The sequence below is a fragment of the Excalfactoria chinensis genome, chromosome 13, assembly GCF_039878825.1.
Source record: "Excalfactoria chinensis isolate bCotChi1 chromosome 13, bCotChi1.hap2, whole genome shotgun sequence".
In the NCBI taxonomy this organism is placed as follows: domain Eukaryota; kingdom Metazoa; phylum Chordata; class Aves; order Galliformes; family Phasianidae; genus Excalfactoria; species Excalfactoria chinensis.
In genome coordinates this window covers 5,713,673-5,730,185 of record NC_092837.1, presented here as the reverse complement: position 1 = coordinate 5,730,185, position 16,513 = coordinate 5,713,673, and the positions used below count along the sequence as shown (strand labels likewise).

The window sequence follows — 16,513 nt, the reverse complement described above, 5'->3', positions numbered from 1 at the left end:
CCAGCCATTTGGCACAAGGCCACTCAACTCATCATAGGAATATCTGTGAATAAACGTTTCTCAGAAGGAACCAGAGATGTGCCAATCACTGCCTGGCGTTCTGGTTTGAGCCTTTTTTCCAGCTAACCACTAAGTGTGCTTCTTCTTTACTCTCTGACTGCTTGGTGCCATTTTAAACATTGTACCTTCACAAATTCGAGCATATTCTCTGGTTTTCCCTTTGCTTGGAGGCACGTACAGTGCTGTCAGCCTGACTGATCGCCTTCACTGTTCTACAGACCCAATAAAACTATTAGCAAAAATGAGAGATGCACCAAATATTACCTGTATGTCCTCTTCCAGTTCTGTTCTGTGATAAATCACTGCTTGTCAGCTCTGAGACTTCATTTCAAATGGATCTTGCTAAGATCACGTATTTCAAAAGACATAACTGTCAAATGAAAGAAAGAACGTATAGACTCTTTGGATGACATGAAGGGCTGGATCTTTTGGGAACTGGAATATATCCTGGAAATCTAAGAGACTTACTGACCTGGGAGACAATGCAAAGGCAATTAACAGGGCTTGGAGCCTGGAATCCTTCACTTCTAACCCTAGAACTTACTTATACTTTTAGTAAAAGCCCTGAATGATTTCTATAGGTCATTTATTAGTGCTAGCAGACTATCCAGGACCACCTTGTTGTGCATTACATCCTCCAGAGAAACTGCAAGGTACTCTCAGTGCTGGGAAAAGTTGTGTTCCTCTTCTGTTACTGGTAATATAAGGCTAGGAACCAAAGTATTGAACAGCCTTTAAGACTCAAAGTCTCCTGAGTACACATAATTCTATAATATGATAGAAAGTATAGCAGTAATAGCAGAGTAGCAAAGTCCTTAGCCACAAAACACAAGAACAAGACCAAATGCAGAAACAATGGATGCAGAAAATAAAGAAGAAAAAAAGCTGCTTACCTTTGAAAGAACTCAGGTATGTAGGGGGCTCCAGCCAAACACCCTCACCTCCACTACCAGACCTTAAATGAGGTCTGGGAAAGGGTGGATCCTGGCTCTATCCCTTCCAGTCACTTAGGAGCATTGCATGCACCTGAGCTTCCCTGGGCTGGCCCTGCCTTCTCACCAGGTGCTCCATCACTGGTTCAAGCTGGGAGTTAGGGTTTCCACTACAGTAATAGAAAGACCTGGGCTACCAGTCACCACATAAATCTGTGCTGTGAAGACTATATCCTTTCTCTTCTGGGATGATTGAATCATTTCAAACAGCAGAGGAGAGAATAATGAATAACAATGCAGGACTAATCATGGCTTATACACAGTGTTATCTTGGAAATAGCAATGGAAAAAAACATTCCTCAAATATTAGCAGTAACAGCTTCCGCTCAGGGGAATACTGGGAAAGGCAGACCAGTGCATAATAAAGTTAAGCTCTGGGAAGCAATTCTACTGTAACAGACCTGGGGGTGTTGGTAGGAAGCAATCTGAACAGCAGCAGCAGCAGCAGCAGCCTTGGCTGTATTAACAGAAGAACTCGTTAGCGCTTATCTAGAATACTACATCCAATTCTGGCTCCTCTAGTGCAGTAAAGATGCTGAAAGGGCTGGAGCACTTGCCCTATAAGAGATGTTGGAAGAACAGATCTGGCTCTGCCTGGTGAAGAAAAGTTTTCAGAGGACCTCATAGCAGCAGTACCTATAAGGAGGTCAGCCTGTGGTCCACTTTGTGGTCTGAGTCCAAAGCAGATGCTGCTCTGAGCAGAAGGTTGGACTACAGCCCTCCAGAGGTTTCTTCCAAGCTGCATTAACCTATGATGCTTTTTTCCTGTTTCTCTCCAAATTCTTTGTTGCTTCTTTTTTTTCTGTCTCCTATTTTTATACCTACATGTTTTTCATTTTTATATTCTATTCTTTTCCCTGTCCTAAATTCATAAAAGTACTTGAGTTGGAAGAGATCTTTAGATGCCATCTGGTCCAACTCCCCTGCACTGAGCAGGGACACCCACAGCTCCATCAGTGCTCAGAGCCCCTCCAGCCTGACCTTGGGTGTCTGCAGGGATGGGGCACCACCACCTCTCTCTGCACAGCCTCATCGTTTTTCATTTATTTTTTCACTTCTAACCCCCAGCATATTGTTGTTTAGTTTCCTAAAAAGTTATTGTTTCAAGGTTGTTAGGTCTTATCCTCCTCCATTATATCTCCCTTATTCATCCTTTGCTGGACAATGTTTTTCTTTCAAGCAATGTGAGCCACCGATCTTTAAACAAAACTGAAAAATAAAACACCAGGTTCCCTAGTTCTGTTTTCCTTGCTTAATTTTGAATGCCATTTCAGATTTAACGATGTTGTCCATTTAAATACAGCTTGCTGTGTTGAAAGAACAGTAAGTTGACTCATACTTGAGTCATTTCTGTCTGCAGCAGAAATCTGTTTTATTAAAGGTATTGTAGAACATGCTCAGATGTTCATCAATAAAAAGATATGTTTAGCACTTACTGTAGTCAGAGCAAATCGATAGAACTCTGGGTCAGCTTGGATCCAGTTGTGCATCAGCATTCACAAATGAGCACAGATAATGGAGCTGTCTTGGCCAGGGAAAGCATCTATCAGACTGGATGTTACCCTACTAAATAACTGGATAAAATGAAATTGTGTGGCCTCATACTCATCTTCTGTTTCAGCATTGGAAGTAAGGCTCCCAACTCATGAAGTGCACTGAGTCCTGGTAGAGAACTGACCTAAAATGTCTGCTGAATCCAAAACCACCATGGCACAGAGGAGCTCCAACCAGCCAGCCCTGCACACAAGAGCCGATCTCATCACATCACGTTCCTGCTTTTCTTCTCCCCAGCTCCAGAGGGCATTGATGTCTTATTTTACCTTCTTTTGGAGGTCTGCCTCTCAATTCTGAGCAGGCTGCAAACCACAAGAACATTTTTGAGACGTACACAGCAATTTGAAACACAGTTTTTAATACGCTGATTCAGTTTTCTGCATGTGTCTAAGGCCTGTTAGATTATTTGAAAACTATGGTAAATCATCCCTCTGGCATGTATCTTTTTCATCACCTTTGTGTCTAGAGCTTTCTTTCTGTCTCTAACCTTGTAACAGGAGACATTCAGAAGAACAGAGCCATCCCTCGCTGCATTTAGCTGAGCCAAGGTTTGGCTCCTGGGGATAGTATAATGGAGAAACAAGCAGGAAGAGAACATCATCTGCCAGCACATTAATGTTCCAAATTATGCACATCCTTCTTCATAGAAATGGTTTCATTAATTCCAAATCAAATAGTATTGATTCTCAATGTGACACAAAGACAGGTGATCACAATAACCTTAACCTGCCTTGCAAAGGGATCCAAACAGCTGCTGAGGATGGGAATGGAAACTCTCAACAAATGCTTTTGACAGTTACCCTAACGAGCAGAATAGTATCCTAATTACCCTAATGGAGAGAATCATTATTTTTCTGGAGCCAAGAAAATCTGACATGTATAGATAGTTTAAACAAGCCCTGTCGAAAAACAGACATGGAAAAATGCAGTTTCATTTCCAGTTACTGTAAGTTGCAGTATTATTATGTAAGCAGCTCTGAGCTAATCGCTTGTTGGAGTAAGAAATAACACACCACTGCATTTCAGAGAGGAAATAGAAGGTGTCCAGTTTTCCAATAGGAGCAAAACTTTTAGAACAAAATGTATAATTCTTATAGCACGTGTACCTCCACACAGAACCTGAAACAAAGAAAAGTTCAGCTAAGGGATTCTCTTAGTATTCATTTATGGTTTCCTTTGTATGTGGTAAGTGTTATATAAATTTCATATTCACTGATAGATTCAGTTCTCCTACAACAAATGCCATACTTTTTACCATCTTCAGTTCTATGATGCATCACTGCATTGTGTTTCTTTGAATGTGCTATGACTCTTCAGTCATAGAACCATAGAGCCATGTAGGTTGGAAAAAAACCCTAAGATCTCCAAGTCCATCCCCAGCCCCCCCCCTCCCCTCTCACCCCCATGCCCACTGACCACGTCCCTCAGTGCCACATCTCCACGGTTCTCAGACACCTCCAGGGATGGTGACCCCCCACCTCCTGGGCAGTTGTGCCACTGCAGCACTGCTCTTTCTGAGAAGAAATGTTTCCTAATATCCAACCTGAACCTCCCCTGGTGCATCTTGAAGCCACTGCCTCTCATCTTAAGAGCACGCTGTGTATATATCTGATATACACCAGGGCTATATGACAAAGGTGTTTTACAGTCCAATAGAGAAAAGTTCTTGCCCAAATCCCAAGGTGAGGAAAAAGTGAAATGGGTATGAACTGAAAAATAAAATTCATGAGTCACATCAGGGAAAAAAAAAAAAAAAAAGAAAGAAAGAAACTAGTTAAGTGTCTTGTGGGTCAGACAATTAAGTGAGTCGAGCTCTCCAGAGAAACGTATAAATCAAAGGAGGAAGGAACTGCAACGGAGTATCAATACTGTGATTATATGCAAAAAGCCAGAGACTCTGAATAATCTGATTCCTCCTGCATAAGTCAAAGTCTTGCAGAACCAGTTCCCCCATGACTCAGGCAATCTGAGTCATAGTTGGGGTTTCGATACGTTTTCTGCTGTGACAATCCTTTCGTCTTCCCCCATATAAAACTGTATCACTTCATCATGATGGACGCACTCAGTATGACAAGATTTTCTGCATCAGTGTTCTTTTTCAGCTCTTGTTACTGTTCACCTGCCAGTTAACCCTGCACCACATCCATAGCTGCCACCCACTCCATATTCAAAGGAAGAATACACACATACAAAAAATAGGTTAAAATGCCCTCTGTAAAGGACATAATTCCCATTAATTTTCATTAACTACCATCACTAACAAAGCAATCCATCTCTGGAAGTCTTCTCAGCAAACATATCCCCTCTGTCAGACAAGAGTGGACCAGGAGGCAATTGGGAGCACTGGGCTGCCTTTGCTGCCTCTCTGATCCTGTTTGTAGCAGTCCCAGTACCTCCTCCAAGACAAACCCTAAACACAGCTCCCTCCTAAGTCTGGTTCTGCTGGGAAGAAGGGTGAGCCTACACATTCAGGTCTAACTCCATCTTGGCTTTTAACAGTCTTTTTGTTAAACCTTGTTATCCACATTCCCTCAGCAGACAACAAGAAAACAACAAGTAGCTTTTCCATACCTCTTACATACCTTGTTCTCTGGTTTAGGACAGATCCCTTTCTGCACGTTCTCCCCATTACTGACTTAAGTAAAGAACTGAAGAGTCAACATCGACTCATTTGCTGTCTTTAACCTCTAAAATTTGGTAAAATGGGTTCTTCTCCTGAAGTGGCCTGAATCTACAGCGTCTGCAGATTGCCAGGTGCTCCAGGCAGAGACGTGCACCTTGATATTTTCCACTGTAGTCATGAAATCCTCTTCTTATTTGTGTTGATTGATATCCTAGGGACTTCAGATATCACGCACAGCCATGGAGAAGCTGTCTGCAAAGAGCCTAGATAATTCTGAAATAACTTACAATAAGGCATAGAAAGACTTCTGCAGATGCAACTGTTATTATAGAGAAACTCACTCCTCCAGCCTGGAGGGAGAGAAAACATATCAAATATATCTATGCATTTGGTGACGTGTTGAATGTTATACTGAATACTTAGGAAAACAACAACTCACACTGTAGCTACTGCAGTGAACATTCAAAGGAGAAAATAATACAAAAAGTCAAACCAATGAGTTATAAGTGATTTAGGGGGGGGAGTGGGGCGATTGTGTTAACACATACAAAGTAGTGCGGCTGAATATTTCTGCTCACCTGCTTTATGCCCTCTAATTTGCATCTCCTTCTTTTCATCTATATGGTCTTGAGGTTCTTTGTACAACCTGCAGTTCACATTGCTCCGTGTGCAGACCCTGAGCAATGTCTTAAGGCTGTTCAAAGAGGACAGCTCAGGCCCAGGATGCCAAGCAAGTATGTTGGTGTAGGACTGCATCACAGCTAATCAACACAATTCATTAGTGTCTCTCAGCACTGCATTAGCACAATGACACTACTTCCCAGTTCCACGGTATGAAGATGGATGGGAAACCTCTGCCTCACCACAGAGATGTAAATATATAAAAAAGCTTGTTTAGCATGAGTAGATTTCTATATTCTGAGATGAGTAACTTCAAATTAGACCATTAAAATAGTCCATATTTCTTCAAAATATATCCCTCTGTAAGCATGACCCATGAAGGATTTCTGCATTTGTTATACTCTTGATTACCTCTACCATTCTCTGCCTCTTTTGATGAATATGTCCAATTTTCCCTGAAATAAAAAATTGCTCATCATTTACTAACCCAATATACAGCCAGTAATTGGTGCCCTTGTGGAAGCTTTGGGAAACATGGAAGCACTTGAATTTACCTGTTCTTAAATATGCAATTTGCTGCCCTTAATGGAACACAGCAATGTGCCGTAGTGCTATTGCATTAGCTAAGGGAAAGACTCCATAACATAAATGTGGCAAGAGAAATGCCACAAGCAGTGAGGGTGTAGACAGTGCCTGAGGAGACACTGGCACACTCAGAACAGGGCATAATCATGCCAAAAAAACTTGTCTGGCTTTTATCCTGCCACATAGTATACTGCATTCATGGACATTACATAACACACATCACATTAATGTAAATATTACATTACATTAACTCATTCCTATTTGAAACTGCACACTTCTACAGCCAGCACACAGCATAGCGTCCTCCTTTGGTGCAGACAGCAAACATTAATGAAGCGTGTGTTCAACTGAAAAATCCCAGATGCTTTAACATTAATTTCAAAAGGAAAAATCTGTATTTATTTTCCATCTCAACTGTAAAAATAAAGTATTTTCAATTATGCAGAGCCAGAACTAATCTTTAGTTTCTAGATATATCCTTCTATCCTCATTGGGTCCGAAATGAACTGCAATATATTTTTCACTCTCCTGGCCCTTCTTGTCCTCTCTATATGCCTTTTAATTGTAGTCATAGTGACATGGTTCCAGGTGTGGCCTGATAGACCAATAGTCCTGGTTTCCTCCTGTGCCCCTACACTTAACAGCCACTCAGCATCTGTCCCCAGTGGGGTCAGAAAGTATCCAGGAGAGAGAACAAGTGGAAGTAGGTGCAGGTGGCACATCCATACTTTCAAGTGCCCTCATGTGTTTCTACAGCTCATAATTTTCCTCTCAAGATCAGCCTGGCTGCCTTGTTGGCATTTTAGTAATAACTCAATCCAATTTTGTTTCCTTATCTGTAAGATTGAGTTCAAGCTGAACAGATCTCAGGTTTCCTTCTTAGTTTCCGTAGAGTGGTTAATGTACGTGAATGTACGCAGACCCATTTTGTGGCTATTTTAGAAGTGTTTACTCACCTCAGTTATGATGCTATGGAACCTACAGGGAAAAAAAGAAGATGGAGAAAGAGAAATAAATGAAATACCAGTGAGAGACCGAGGATGAGAAAAACCCTGAAGTATAAAGAGAAGGTGTTCAGTTCTGCACTGTTTCTCTCCTCCAGAACTCTGACACAGTCAATCTCAGCAATGATTTCCCCTTTAGTGCCAACAGTAGGTCAAGATCAAATCCGCATTATTTTGGCACTGCTAAAAAGCAAAGGAATTTTGTTCAGCTGAATCCCTAAGGAAGGCAGAAGCAGGTCAAAGGAGCACACTTGCAGCTCCCCAAGCCAATCAAAGCCAGCAGTGTGCTGAGCAAAATGCCTCTGTGCAACGCTAGAATCAATCAGTAGATTCTTTCTAATGGAGATAGTTTATGTGAGAGACGATTTCAGCAGGTTTGAAAGGTATCACAGGAGAAGTGTTCCTGTCCTTTAGCATAGTCCTTGTGGTGTGCTCGATGCCGCTAACAATTTAAATGAATGCACTGCTGTAAGGCAAAAAAGTCCTCAGAGCTCCACACGTCAGATGCTGCAGTGGGACCAAACCTTTATTCCTTACCTACTGCTGCTATTTTTTGAGGACAGCTGTGCTCATTGCAACATTTTTCTTTAAATTCCAAGGTTATTGGACTACTGCTAATCCAGAAGTTAAAGTAGGAAGGAGTAAGTCAGAGAAAATGTTAGAATGCAGTAAGACACTTAACTGTGATGCCTTCTGTCACAGAATCATTAAGGATGAAAAAGATCCAAGTCCAACTCCAGCCCATAACCACATCCCTCAATGCCACATCTCCACAGTTCTCAAACACCTCCAGGGACACTGAACCCCCAGCTCCCTGGGCAGCTGTGCCACTGCATCACTGCTCTTTTGGAGAAGAAAATATTCCTAATATCCAACCTGAACCTCCCCTGGTGCAGCTTGAGGCCATCACCTCAACAAGGGATCAAGAATTAGTCAGGAGTTAAATACTCTACTGTGACACAGTCATCATCCTTGTAGGTCAGAAAGTACATTTGTAGAATAGTTTTCATTCAAGAAGAAGAAATTTATGAGAATTCATGTAAATTCAGATCTAGAGTCACTAAATTCATCTTTGGAATAATATGATCTTCAGAAAGATCTGATTCCCAAATGAGATCAAATTCCATCATTCTCTGCTCTCCTCTCAGCCCTTTTTCCAACCCCCCAGTGCAAATTTCACATGTACTTTGACACAGTGCTCCCTGATAAAAGATGTAAAAATATCGTGATATAGGAAGAGCCATTAAAACCCTGCATCAGATTTCAGAAGAAAAAAAATATATATATATATATATGTGTGTGTGTGTGTGTGTATATATACTCCTTAAAAAGAGGCTGAAACTGTATAGATATCTATTCCACAGGAATGACTACAAAGACAGGACGACTTTCTGCCAATCACACTCTATTTCCAAGTACTTACTGCTACAGCAAACAGAGAATAAAAATCAACAGAGATAAGAAAGATAAAATCATGCTGGATTTTCTTTCTGTGCTTGTGGATAGCAGGAATACAGTTCTTTCTGTGTCTGGTTCCCCACCACCTGACAAACACAAGCGTCTCACGGCAAGCTTCTCATCCTATATTTCACATTCCCATCTCTCTGAATCCCACATCTCTCATTCTGTAAATGTATCTGCTACAGGAGGTAATACAAGTAGCCAGAACCTCTTTTCTTACTCTATAATCTAATGCACTTAGTGAGCCAATGAATATGTGTGAAAGGAGGGGCTTTCTGGCTTAGGGACTCCTCACAGGGGAACAGCTGTTACAACAGCAAACCCTCAACCGAAGCCAGGCAAACACTCATCTCTCCGTGGTTTTGTGCATCTAGGTCTCGCAAGGCAACTCCTCTCTCCCTCTCCCTGCAAAAAGTGAGTGAACTAGCACAGAGGGACTTAAAGAAAGCTGGATTTTAGCTGTGGGACATTTCAGCAGGTCCAGTAATGGCCTGGATCGGCAATTCCTCCTGGTTTAACCACCTTGTTCTGCAGGAACATTTCAGGAGGTACTTAAACAGCACTGAGGATTATTTAGCCTTCCTATGTGGGCCCAAACGCAGCCATCTGTTCTTGCCCATGGCTCTGGTGTACTCTGTGATCTTTGTTGTTGGGGTGATTGGTAACTTCCTAGTCTGCCTGGTGATCCTTAAGCACCGGAACATGAAGACCCCAACCAACTATTACCTCTTCAGCCTCGCCGTGTCAGACCTGCTTGTACTACTTTTTGGAATGCCACTGGAAGTCTACGAGATGTGGAGCAACTACCCCTTCTTGTTCGGTCCCATCGGCTGCTATTTCAAGACAGCTCTCTTTGAGACGGTGTGCTTCGCCTCCATCCTCAGCGTGACCACAGTCAGCGTGGAGAGATACTTTGCCATTCTCCATCCCTTCCGTGCCAAGCTGGAAAGCACTCGCAAGCGTGCCCTGAGGACCATTGTGGTGCTTTGGGTCCTCTCCGTCCTCTTTGCCCTCCCCAACACGGGCACCCATGGTATCATGCTGCAGTATTTCCCCAATGGCACCCTGGTCCCTGGCTCTGCCACCTGCACTGTGGTCGTACCCATGTGGATCTACAACTGGATTGTCCAGATTACTTCCTTCCTCTTCTATGTGCTGCCTATGGGGGTCATAAGTGTGCTGTACTATCTGATGGGGCTAAGAGTAAGTCCTGCTCAAGTGCTCAGTGTTTCTGTAACTCATTCATGTGTGTTTGTGTCTGTGACTTCAATAATTTCTTGTCCATCCGTCTTGCCAAAAATATATATATTTATAAATACCTGTTTGAATCCCCCCGCCCCCCCTGAAACACCCCTTCTTTGCTCTAATCTTATGCTCAAAAGAATACAGCGATGCTTTGGAAAAATACACCTCAACCTGTTTTTAAAAAGAACCTATTGCTTCTAAAATTTGAATGTCATTTAAACATCCCATTGTGTAACTGATGATTCCAACCTCTCAGAGATTTACACCACTGTGATAGGATTAGAAAGAAATAAAACAGAAGGAAAATGTGAAAAGAATGAAAAGGAGTGGGCAGGTGATAGAATCCTGTGTGTGATTTGTTTTCTCTTTTCTTGTGACTGTGGAATTTCCATTACACCTCTTTATTTTTTCCCTTCCCTGGAGAGGATGTTAATATTCAGTTGTTAAAACTCGCAAAGCTGTCACAAACTGAAATGCTACCTTGCTGCTGCAGCCAGCAATTTCAGCAGTCTTCTCTTTGGATAAACACAGTACAATTTCACCACTGATTAAGGCTACCTTAGATCTCACATTTGGGATCTCTTCAGAAAGTGAGACTAGTTTTGCCAATTGTCATTATTTAAACAGAAGGAGAAAACAGCATCACAGCATTATTAACCTGTATAGCCCAGTGTTACTAATCATAGAAAGTCTGTGGGTTTTATCTTCTCTTATGTTACATACATTTCAGAAATATGAATCCTGTCTCACTGCACTGAATATAATTTAGAGTTTAAAATGCTGTGTTTGATCACAGAGAAAGAAAGGGATGCAACACGCTTGTAAAGACTGATTAGCTTACCAAATAACGTGCAAGAAAATCAACAAAATCTGTGCCAGCTCATACATCTTTTTATTGTTATGGCTGGCATTTACTGCTCTCTGGAACTAGAGAAAAGCAATTTTTCCCTACCCAGGAAGAGCTAAAGGGATTATCTACCAGCAATCTACACACTCAGAAGATCTTTGAATCATCTACAGTTCAATGGCTGCTGTGGAATCTTTGCATAGATTCACAGTTCCTAATCCTCATCCTAGAAGAGAAGCCAGGTGCCAAACAAAGGCTTGCTCCCCAGGGTTATCTGTTTATTGATAGATTTGTTCAAGCTGTCTTTCCTAAGGGCTGCAATATTTATTGTATATGCCTTAGCTTTTCTGCGTTTCCAATTGTTACTTCCAGATTTTAACAACACGTGTCCCTGCTTTGTCTGCATTGCATTCCAAGCTTTGCTGGGCAAAGGTTTCATTTTTATGTTCAAGAGAAATGATAGGGAAATGGTGCGTGTGTGTGATTTCCAAGAGAAGACTTTTTTTCACTACTCACAGCTGATGAAAACCTTGAAGCTTCAGCAACACTACAGAATCTCCTGAGCGCCATGCATTGCTCACAGAGAGCAGTGGAAAAGCTCCGAGTTAATCCGAACAACATCTGCAATTCAGCAAACATCTCCAGTTCAGCAGGCAGAGGCATCACTTCTAGCTGACTTTGTGGAAGAGCATCTTCTTCATATAGTTTCTCCCTCAAGCTTTGCCAAGGTTCCAGAGTTTGTGACTCAGGATAAAACAGAGAAGGAAGCATGTGTGACACATTAGGCAGTTGTGAAAGGGTACCCTGTCATGTGGTCATTTACTTAATTCTTAGTTTCATTACCTTTAAAAATATATATATATATTTATCTGTCCTTCTCACATGGCCAGCTGAGACTTCAGGTTGATTACTTCATCACCACTACCTCATGATCAACCTGGGTTTAATTTTACAACTTTTCTGGTTTAATACTACAACATAAAAGTCAAGTTCTAGTACTTAAGATAATGAGAATTTTTGACATTTGGTGAAGAGTGCAGAGAGTCCAGAGACCTGTTTGCCCACCTACCTTAGACAGCTACAAAGGGGAAATAGATAACCAGACTGACCACACTTAGGCAAAATTCTTCTAGGAGTCCAGCTCTTCTCTAATGGTCACATGGGGCACATTTTAACTGTCTTTGAGTCAAGGCAACTTATTCTTGCCACTGTGGAGCTTGTCTTGATTTTCTCATCAGAACCTGTTCTGTCCCTCCAACACCCTGCTGTTCAAACCAGAACCACTTGTTGATGTTGGCTTATTTTGAGTAATTTTTGCAGGGTACATTTCTGGTGCGGATCTGTCCCCTTTCACATGCAGCTTGTTCTATCACATTTCCCTTTGCAGTGAGGTGAGCTAAGAACACACAGGGCAGCAATGGCAGTTCAGCGGCTGGGTCCCAACAGCACCAACAAATCACTCTGGTTGACAGGACTGCATGCTCTACTTGAAGGCATGTGCCTTCTAAACACCACATTTTTGTTCATCTGGAGTGAACATTTGATCATTGTTTGTGTCAGTGACTTGCAGGAAAATTACAGGAAAACATTGTCCTGCTTTTGCCGAATCTCTTCATCATGGGGATAAGTGAGGCCCTAATTTCACTCTGCCTGGTGACTTCCAACATAAAATGCTGTAGCTAATAAAGATGTCAAATTGGAAATCGAATTTTCAACTTTTTGCTCCAGATGCTTTTAAGTCTCTTGCAATGACTGGGTAACATCCACCTCCAGGCAACTCTATATAGCCTCACATATCCACATCTAGTGATGTAAAAGTAATCACCACCTTGGTAGTACTTCTGTTATAGCACTGGCATGAACTCAAGCATTACCATGGACTCATTTCTTTTTTCCTTTCTCATGAATCATTGTTCTACTAAATTGCAACTGCTGGGCTGTTCTTACCAGTTCCACCACCATGTATTACCACTGGAGGCTAAAGAGGAGCCTTGAAGCATCATCAAAATGACAGGAGAAGGGTGAAAAATAAAGATATGTGTGCCTCTGCTTTATTACAGCATCAGAGCACTGTATTCTACTAGGCTTCGGAATATTCCTGGGATAAATTACTGCTGAGGCTGAAAACTACTGAAGGGAAGCTAAAGATTTTAATCAATCCAAACAGAGATTTTTATCACCAGATGTGTCACGAATCAGCTGATCCTATTCTTAAGCAACAGCGGATAGGACTTAACGTGACAAAAGAGAATAATGTAAAACATGGGAAACTGTAATTGAATGTAGTTCAATTTGCATGTGTAGCCTTCTATTGGCTTTACTAATAAATAAAGTATTGGCAGAAGGTCTCATCGATTGCAGTTACAACAACATAAGAGATAAATACTGTCAATCATACACCAGGAAACAAAATCACTGTGCAAAAAGGATAAGAAGAAATCACAACTCACGTTTTCAACCCCAGACTGATCCTTATCTGGTCCCTCATTCCTGATATTCATTCCCATGTGATTTAAAGTTCTGTTTCCAGTTTCTCTCTGTTAAAAAAGCATTGCTCTGAAGATGTAGTATAATCAGCAGCCCTCTCTGCAAGAAGCTGGGTGCAATTATGCAGTCTGCATAGATGATTCCTTTTATAATCAAAGCAAGAACGTGTTTTCATCCTGGTTATCTAGCTGTTGTCTTTTCATCTCCAGAGCATCAGTGATCTCACCATAAGCATATGGGGGGAGAAACATTTGGGAGGGGGGGGGGGGGGATAAATTGCTGTACTTTGTATCTTCTTTTTGTTTTTAGAAACTCATTTAAATAAATAAATAAATAAAGCAACCAAACAAAACAAAGCAAAAGTACAAATCCTTGTAATTGAGCAGTGGGTGGTTGGATCTGTACCGATCACGTGCGCTGGCTGCCTGCTATAGAGTATATATGGATCTTTTTCATCAGCTGGATGGAATATCAATTAGTCCAAACACTCGGGGCATAAAACAAACTCCTTTGAATTGTACACCATTTTTTCCCAGTGATTACAGCTGTGTTTCACTAAGACCTCTCTGGGCATTTTTTTGGATCATTGCTTTGTGCTTAATTGTGGGGAACTCTTTTAGGAAAACAAACAAAGAATATTTTGCTAGGAGAGAAAATAGTGCTGAAATTGAACAGACTGCGAACCAAATATTGACTCACTGAGAGAAAGGAGGGGGGAACTGCAATACCAATTTGTTGTTAATATGCATTCTCAGATATACAAAGTTTGCACATTGTTTGGAACCTGAGGCTTCAACCTTCAATGTAGACTAAAACTGAAACTTCAACACTGATTGCTTTCAAGGAGCCCCAAGTTGTCTCAAATTTTGCCCTCTTAAGCTCAAACTACAGCTGCAAAACATCAAAAGCAATGCATGTTGTGGGCTGCCACTTCCTATCTAATCCTTCTTATCCCTCCCTCCCTTTGTCAGCTGAAAGGAGACAGATCTTTGGAAGCAGAGGAAATGTCCGTGAATGTTCAGAGGCCATCCAGAAAATCAGTCACCAAGATGTTGTGTAAGTACTGGGTCTTTCTGTCTTGTGTTTACCATGGGCAAACATGTGCATGTTTACTTTAGACAGCTGAGGAATGTATACATAAAAAACATTCTGGAGTCTTAGTGAAATGTTCAGTGACCAGTGAAATCTTAGTGAAAACTTAGTGAAATGTCCAGTGACCATCCTGTAATGAAAGCTACCAAACAATAGGCATAAGGTGCAAGACTGGCACATTATAGTTAATGATATAAAGACTCATAAGTAAATTTTCTTCTTTCTTGAAGTGAAAATGAACACTTAGACCTTCCCAAGGAAAAGGTGAACTCACACACTGGACAGCACCCTGTACAACTGGTGCTGCAGTTACCCTGAAGCGCTTTCAATACTTCATAATTAAGGGCTATATTTAAGGCAAAGTTCACCTTGCTACCAAGATGACGTTTGTGCAGGAAACATTAATCAGCTTCAATATTTCATGCTCCATTATTCTCTTAGGCAGCTTAAGTCACCTTCTGGACTAGGAGATTCCACTGCAAAACCAACTTATTTTTCTGTGCCCCCAACTGTGCCCACAGATATTCACAGTACCCACCTGGGACAGGTTTGCAAGAATCTTTACTGGAGTCAGCAGAGGCCAAGTTCTGCATGGAGAACATGTTCTCATTCATCCTGAATCTTTCATCCAACTTTCTCAACTAGCTTTGCTCTGTCCTGGCAATTGAGCCATGTCCTTACATAACCAACTTACTTTTCTTCTCCTCTTTCTTCATGGCAGTTGTCCTTGTGATGGTTTTTGCTGTCTGCTGGGCTCCATTCCACATAGATCGCCTCTTCTTCAGCTTTGTTGTGGAATGGACTGAGCCTCTGGCTAATATATTCAATTTAATTCATGTGGTGTCAGGTAAAGCTTTCTTCTTCCATTTGCAGAGGTGCTGGCAAAAAACAAACAAACAAACACAACACAGTATTTGTAAGTGTTTTACTTGAAGAGTGTAGTCATTTATTGCTATGTGACATGAGGCATGCATGAAAAAGCTTCTTGGATTTGGTAGACAGTGATGAGACCTGTGCCTTAAACAAAAACAACTGGCAAGGTTCTGCAGCATTCAGGACTTTGTCCAGTACAGTTGTCTGAATATTTGCAAAAAAAAATAAAAGAAAAAAAAATGATAAAAAAGAAAAAAGGGCATTATGCATCATTACCAGCTGTTTTTCCATCTTGGAAACATTCAGAAATGAATGTTTTTGTCATTCAGCTGCTTCTAATGAACACACAGCAGCAGGCATCGTCCTGCAGGAAACACTACCAAATGGCAGGACAGCAGACTTACCTCCTGCCCAGAGCTGAGCGATACAGCTGAACATTTATGGCCCAACAAACCATAAAATGAGAGCTTTTTCAAGGAGGATACTTATTTTCAGCATGCCATGGGAAAACGCTGAATGTGGCCATTGTGCAGCTCAGACAGATTCAATCTCATACAATCGTCCTGGGGGTGCTGCGAGAAATCAGCTCCTCTTGTCTGGAAGTTATCTCATGGCAGCTGTGATGGGGCACCAGCTGTGCAAATCCCACTGTGGGGATGAGGGCTGTGCTGCAGGCAGGTTCAGGACAGCTCAAGAGAGCTGGTTGTTGAACAGCTGGAGATGGAGAGCTCTAACTAACAATATCTGCCACTTTATCCTTTTTGCTTAATTCCGCCCACAAATGGTATCTCTATCTTCTTTCCCTCTAGGTGTTTTCTTCTACCTGAGCTCTGCTGTGAACCCCATCATCTACAACCTGCTGTCCCAGCGCTTCAGGATGGCATTCCTCAGTGTCATCTCCCCTGGATGCAAGCGCTGGGCCCCTAAGCATGCTGCCAGCAAGACTCCTGCCCAGCAGAGCATCTTCATGGTTGAAGACCACAATCTCGTGGACTCTGCAGAAGACACAAGCGTGCCTGGCACCAACAGGACATCTGTCAGCAGTTCTCAGCTCTCCACTGGTCTGTGA

General features: G+C 41.8%; 1 protein-coding gene across 1 annotated transcript; it reads left to right on the top strand.

The window, feature by feature from the left end:
- The first annotated feature begins 9,386 nt into the window (after positions 1–9,386).
- NMUR2 (neuromedin U receptor 2) lies at positions 9,387–16,513 on the top strand. The gene is made up of 4 exons (XM_072348537.1): positions 9,387–10,103; positions 14,451–14,535; positions 15,293–15,418; positions 16,254–16,513. Exons 1-4 carry the CDS (start codon positions 9,387–9,389, stop codon positions 16,511–16,513), a joined length of 1,188 nt encoding a protein of 395 aa, XP_072204638.1.

What these genes read in the sequence shown, in the direction of transcription:
- NMUR2 (XM_072348537.1), top strand. Translation starts at nt 9,387, where the DNA reads ATGGCCTGGATCGGCAATTCCTCCTGGTTTAACCACCTTGTTCTGCAG. An exon ending in ACTATCTGATGGGGCTAAGA is followed by an intron (nt 10,104 to 14,450) that starts GTAAGTCCTGCT and finishes TCCCTTTGTCAG; the next exon opens with CTGAAAGGAGACAGATCTTT. An exon ending in TTTAATTCATGTGGTGTCAG is followed by an intron (nt 15,419 to 16,253) that starts GTAAAGCTTTCT and finishes CTTTCCCTCTAG; the next exon opens with GTGTTTTCTTCTACCTGAGC.